The sequence below is a fragment of the Hordeum vulgare genome, chromosome 6H (genome assembly GCF_904849725.1).
Source record: "Hordeum vulgare subsp. vulgare chromosome 6H, MorexV3_pseudomolecules_assembly, whole genome shotgun sequence".
Classification (NCBI taxonomy): Eukaryota; Viridiplantae; Streptophyta; class Magnoliopsida; order Poales; family Poaceae; genus Hordeum; species Hordeum vulgare.
In genome coordinates this window covers 119499237-119505773 of record NC_058523.1, presented here as the reverse complement: position 1 = coordinate 119505773, position 6537 = coordinate 119499237, and the positions used below count along the sequence as shown (strand labels likewise).

The 6537-nt window shown below is 50.6% G+C and overlaps 1 protein-coding gene across 1 annotated transcript; it reads right to left on the bottom strand.

Annotated features, from left to right (window-relative positions):
• Nucleotides 1-1713: 1713 nt before the first annotated feature.
• Nucleotides 1714-3743, bottom strand: LOC123402433 (gamma-glutamyl peptidase 5-like). Its single transcript, XM_045096356.1, has 2 exons — nt 3109-3743; nt 1714-2352 (listed from the first exon to the last, which is right to left on the bottom strand). The coding sequence occupies exons 1-2, from the start codon at nt 3613-3615 to the stop codon at nt 1978-1980; spliced, it is 882 nt and encodes a 293-aa protein (XP_044952291.1). The 5' UTR covers nt 3616-3743; the 3' UTR covers nt 1714-1977.
• Nucleotides 3744-6537: the final 2794 nt, after the last annotated feature.

Sequence of the window (6537 nt, the reverse complement as noted above, 5' to 3'; positions counted from 1 at the left end):
TAATCATTTTTTTCTATTTCTAGGATTGTGGTTTTTGGTGCTAGGTTTGCCAGGAGCCATAGCCTTACCTGCACCATCTCCCACTTTCTGTTTTTGACTTCTAGTCACAGGTTTAGAATAGTAATATTAACTTTTTTCCTATCTTTTTTCCTGGATCTAACCACAGTAAAGTCATCAGCATCTAAACCCTCATCTCCTCCCCACTCAGTATCTAAGGGAGATGCTTCTCCAGCAGCATTACTGATAAACAAAACTTTATCATGTTAATTATCATTCTTATCAACTTTTTTAGCAATATTAGCTCTCAAAATCTCAAGTTCTCTTATAATATCTATGGTTTCAAAATCATCATCAGGAATATTAACACCCATTTTGACAGCAGCAGATATAATCTCAAGATTTTATAGAACTTCAAAAGAATTACCAGGAGATATGCTATTACCTTGTAGGTCTCTCTTTTGAGCCAGCCTCTCAGCTCTGACACCCATATGTTCCACCTTGCACCCCACATTCCTCTTGCTACACCCGACTTGCATTTCCTCCCTCACAGGGAGAGTAGGAATCACTCGCTTACATACTTGAACCTCACTCTAGCCTCTGGCTACCACTATCAGGCGATGGAAGGAACACAGCATGCCGGTGCCCGACACAAAGAACAGGTTCTGCAACGCCAAGGCCAGCCATGCAGAACGAGCGCGTCGATCGTGAAAGGAAGCACTCATTGATCACCGCAGGTCCGCAGTCTTCCCTCGCCGCCCTAGCACATCACGAGAGCGCGTGGTGCCAGGAGCATGCACCGTACCAGTCAGCCGCCGCGCTTATCTCGCCACCAGTGGCCGGGGTAATCGATTGCCAGCGGCGAGCATCCAGTCATCACCGGAGTAGAGGAAGATGGTGGTCGGATTAGAGAGCGGCGACCATCGGTGTGGTGTTGACGAACACAGCTTGGTCACTCAGCGATCCGCCATAACGTCTCCCATGATAGTATGATACGTACTGCGGAGTATGCACCACCGTGGATTCCTCGAGCTAAGAGCTTCGGACCTTTACTAGCTGCCGATCACACTAGTATTGAAGTTCCGGCTGAAGACACACATGTACAGGGCTGGCTTGATGCCTTGATTGATTCCTCTACAAGCATGCACTACTACATGAGCCTGATCGATTAGATCGATTGCTTCTGGACACGTGCACATGCGATGCCGGACACATGAGCTGGAGCGGATAGCTCGACTGCTTGAGCCCCGTTTAGGCGGATGAGGACATGAATAGAACACGGATTGATTCAGCAGAGAGAGGGAGAGGGAGAGGAAGAGATGGGAGGAACATGACGAGATGACATGTGGACCCTTCTAGTCAATGAGAGTAGCCATGAACTGAGCCGGAGATTGTTCCTTTCCTAGTGTGCCAAACTAGTGTAGGGTTAAGATTGACCGAGATTCATAAGACAGGGTACCGATTTCAGGGATTTAGAGGTTAGGATTCATTTCGGACCATCAATATGAGTTCAAGGTTTAAAATAGACTTCTCCCTCCATAATGTCGTGCCATCAAAACTGGGCCTCACATGTCATAATCCAGCTTAAAATGCTCCAACAGATTGATGAATGATTTTTATAAAAAAATTAGACACACCTCGTGTGTGTGTTTTGAAACGAATGTGTATAAGAGTATTTTCTGCAACATTATGCTTTAGTGTGGTGGTTTTTTGCAATTAACTCCAACCAAAATACATACATATATCCTGTCGATAATTGCAGTTCCTCAGACCTTATATCCGTTATCCAACCATACAACTACAAGACATGCTATGTGTAACGCAGCACATGCGAAAAAATTCAGCCACCCGTCTTATTGCTGACACAAACGCTTCACCGATGGTACGTGCATGCATGCAGCCGTACCATCGTATTACTGCAGCTAGCGATCACATGCATGCGGCGAACTAACAACAGCCGGTCCGTGCAACTGCAAAGCGCTACAAGCCAATCGGGGCGGCGGTGGGAGGGAAGTGAGCGACGTGGTGGCTGCAGCTAAGCTCGGGCGCCGCCGGTCCTTGCAGCGGCGGCCTGGGGGCGCGGTCGCATCCTGTTCCCCTCAGGAAGGCCTTGCAGAGCCCCGTCCAGAACTCGCGGTCCGGCTCGCCGCTCTCCGCCGTCCTCCGCGCCTCCTCGCCCACGCACCCACCGATGGTGTTGTTGTTGACGAGGCGGTTGGTGAGGTTCAGCAGGATGTCGTTCGTGTACTCCGGGTGGCCCTGGATGCCGAGGGCATTGTCGCCGACGGCGAACATCTCCACACGCGTCTTGTGGGAGTAGGCCAGCACCTTTCCACCCGGTGGTACCTCCCACACCTATCAATCAAGCAAGCGTACCCATAATTGATTAAGACATTCAACCTCATAAAGATAACTAAACTTACGAACATAGGAGTATTGAAGAAACAGCAATGCTACACATACATAAGTTTACATGGATTTTATAAAGAGGTGAATTTTAATTGGAGATTTAGGAAAATTAGGGAGGAGTGGTTAGTTAGAAAGAAAGAATACTAGTTAGCGTGTAATATTATGTACTCCCTCCGTCCTAAAATGAGTGTCTTAAGCTTAGTACAACTTTGTACTAGACCTAGTGTAAAGTTGAGACAGTTATTTTGGGACGGAGGGAGTAACTCTTTGTATGTCTAGCATTTTTGTTGAAGAAATGCGTTTATTGTTTAGTATTATATTTGCAAGTGACATGTAAGGTGTCAAAAGTCTAATCCCAATGACTCAGAGAACTATGCAGTAGCCCAGTGACAAGGGTTTCAGTGGCACACCATGTCACCCAGGGCTCGACCCCTGTTGGGAGCACATATGTCCTGCGTGCTAGCTTTTATGAGTCTTTTTTTTAAATCCATCTTAGTAGATGATGCAACGACCTACATCTACATCCATGAATGACAACTTTTAATTACAATATAGCTCGACGAGCACCGTCAGTTGTCATATGCAAATGACATTTTCCCAAAATGTCAACTCTGCATTGGCATGGCTGGATATTTTCAAGAAATCAATTGAGTGTTTAAGCACCGAAGGCTACTAGCAAATTAATAACTACGGAAAAGATACCTCATCTTGGTGAACCTCGATGATGGAGGCCCTCCGGGGTGGCTGTGGCTCCAGGGGAAAGAACTCGAACGGCCATTCAATATCGTCCACGAAGGTCACCTCCTTCACCCCGACGTCCCAGCCGCTGGACGACCTGCCAACCCTCCCGCCCAGCGCGCGGCACAGGGCCTGGTGGCCGAAGCAGACGCCGAGGACGCGCTTCCCCATGGCGTGGACGGTCCGGAGGAGGAGGCAGAGGCGGCGGACCCAGCATGGGGCGCCGTCGCCGTGGGCGTCGTGCGGGCTGCCGCTCACCACGAAGCCGTCGTACAGGCCCAGCTCCTCCGCCGCCGGGAACTCGCCGTCGATCACACGGTAGCAGTCCCACGCCTCGTCGGGGTCGCCGGAGCGGAGGGCGCGGAGGAACACGTTTCGGTACCCGCCGTGCGCCTTCCTGGCGTAGTCCGAGTCGTTCACCGCTAGCAGCAGCGCGTACCGCCTGCCCCCTTCCGCCGCCGCCACCTTCATCGGAGCGGGCTGTCGGAAGCAGGCGACGGAGCTATATGGCTAGCTCAGCTGGCACTGGGCAAGATAACTGATGCTACAAGTGTAGGTATACCTGCCACTCCAGTGAGCTATGTTGCGGTGCGACCTATCTAAATCTTGCGGTCCTATTTATGGCGGCGGAAGATACGGCGTGGCAGAGCCACGAACGTGGAATTGGGGCCGCGTCGCGGTCGCTTATGGAAAACGTGGTGGCGATGGCTCGTTATTGAATATTGTCAGACAGATGCTCGCCGTCGATCGAGATGGGCAATCATCGAGCTAGCGAATCGACTCGACTCGACTCGAAACCGCATCATAGCTAGCTGCATTCGTAGCAATCAAAGTGGCCACTGGCCAGCATTAGTTTAGTGCTAGTAGCAACTACGGGCGCGTAATCACGTCCACGTCGCACGCGTGTGATTGACACGGAAATGGCAAAACACGAGGCATATAACGCGATGGGACTCTGTAGCTTTGGCAGCTCCCGCTGGGAATCACACTCGAGCGACATCAGTCAAGGTTCCACGCGTACACCTGATCGACTTCTTGGACAATGGACATGCTTGACGGTCATGAGCTGAAGAAGGACCAATTCTGTGTCATTCTTTTTTTTGAAAGGTTTGTCTCATTTTATGTGGGGCTTGGGGGGCTATGTGATCAGAACGAAACGCAAGGAAGAAGGGTGAGATCCCCATAAGGCGCAATCTGACCGTTCTTCAATAGATTATCGATCACGGGGAGAACGATCAATCTCACCATGACGGTCTAATCCTTTCAAGCAATCAAAAAATAAGCAGCAAGTAAGAGTTATTGATGAAAATGGGATTTTGAAAATCAGTCTTGTACAAATATGCGAAGTTGCCACCATGACTAGCTTTTAACTAAACACATAAATCAAAACAAGCCCTAAGGGCATTTCAAACACCGGACTTCAAATGCCTCGCAAGCATCCGGACCGCATTGTTTCGGACAACGGAAGGCATCCAATACGGGGTTGTATCGATCCGCCGAGCGGTGTGGACGTCCTTTTTGCCGCAAACCGGTGACACGCGTGGGCGGGCTTTGTGGTCGTTCGGACAGCACCCATGCCCGCTTCTGACCACCCTGGCCCATCGAAAATCCTCCTCCCACGCCTGCTAGCGTTCCCTCCCGGCGCCAGCTGCCCGCTTTCATGTTGTTGTAGAGCAACTGCTCCACATTGAAGCCGGCCGAGAGTGGACGCGCCTTTGAAGCGGCGAGCCGGCGGAGGGCGCCGCCCGTGAAGTGTGCTTGGTGTACGCACATGTTCAGTGCCGGAGATGCCTTACTGGACGGGACGAGACGAATATCTACCACTCCCGTTCAAGGCACCGTTTGTTTGTATGCTGCCACTAAGCAGGCTCACAAGCCGAGAAATTCACTCTAGCACCGCGCGTTGACGCACCCGAGAGTGTGGCCTCATCGGAATCTGCTATTTAAAACCCGGCCACACTCGGCTAACTCCATGCCACAACACATGCTCTTGCTCCAGCTCCTCCTCCCTTGCGCCACACTACATTCGCAATGACTGTAGACAACAATGTTCTATGGGAGAGTCTGTCCAAGGACATTAAGCACAAGGTGACCACCCTCGCGGCCGCCTGGAAAAGCCGTCGTGCCAGGATCGGCCAACTCGCCCGAGGCCTCCAACGGCGAGGACGGCCCCATGATGGAGACGAGCTTAGACGACACCTCACCGCAACACGCGCCTATGCATGTCGGGTTTACCATGGAGCAAGCATAGGCCCATTTCAATACCGCCATGGTGGAGGACCAGCTGGCGCCGTCGCCTATGTTCGCGTTCCCCCAACAGATGCAGGAGGAACATGTGTTGATGTTCCTTTTAGAGCAGCACCCGTTGGTGGAAGGACAATTCGACGACGAGCGCGCGAGTGAGCAAACCGTGGCACCGTGGCCGCGGTGAACCCCAACTTCGTCGCGGAGCAGCATCTGATCTACGGGGCCCTCCACGCTCAAGCCACCGCTCTCCTGGAAGCGATCATCGTAGAGGCACAGCTGCACGCGACCGCGGACGAGAACAACGCCCTATGCGCCATATGCGCTTCCTACCCATGGAGGGGGATTGATTAGACTACTTGACCAATTAAAACTTAACCTCTTCCTAATTTTAGTAGTAGGCAAGTTTTAGCAATTATATCAAGTCAAGCAACACCCTACACATGCAAGTCTAAGATTTTAGCAGCGAAATATAGAGACATTGCATACGAAAGTAAAGGAGGGATCGGAGAAATAAAACGCAATGAAGACACGGTGCTTTTGGCATGGTTCTGATAGCTGGTGCTAGGATACGTCCATGTTGATGGAGACTTCAACCCACGAAGGGTAACGGTGTGGAGTCCACGGGGGGCTCCACCCACAAAGTGTTCACGAAGAAGCAACTTTGTCTATGCCCTCAAGGCTTACGTTCATGAAAGACTAGCCTCACTTGGGTAGATTTTCATGAAGTAGGCGATCTCCTTCCCCTTACAAACTTCTAGGTTCAACTCCACACGATTTGGAGGCTCCCAAGCAACACCTAGCCAATCTAAGAGACACCACTCTGTGTAAGTGCATCTAGTGCCACTCCTTGTTGGTTTTGGAGTATTGAAGACAAACGTGGTTGAGGGGCTAATGTGTTTGTGTGAGTTCACAGGATAACACAAATAGAAGTCCCTGGAGATTCGGTTTAACCGTCGAAGACGACCACTAAAAATGTTCGAAGACATTGGTGGTACACAAAGATAATTGCTTAAAGATAATGAAACTTGAAGATGAAGTCTTTTGGTTGTTTTGTTTCTTCTTTCCTCGGTCTTAGGAACCACCATACTCTTAAGTGGGGTCGAAGTGATCGATGTCAGAAGCTAACTGATGCTCAACACATACATC

Coding starts and splice junctions, on each gene's coding strand:
- LOC123402433 (XM_045096356.1), bottom strand. CDS start 3,615: ATGAAGGTGGCGGCGGCGGAAGGGGGCAGGCGGTACGCGCTGCTGCTA. Junction 2,353..3,108: donor TCGAGGTTCACCAAGATGAG/GTATCTTTTCCG, acceptor CTTGATTGATAG/GTGTGGGAGGTACCACCGGG.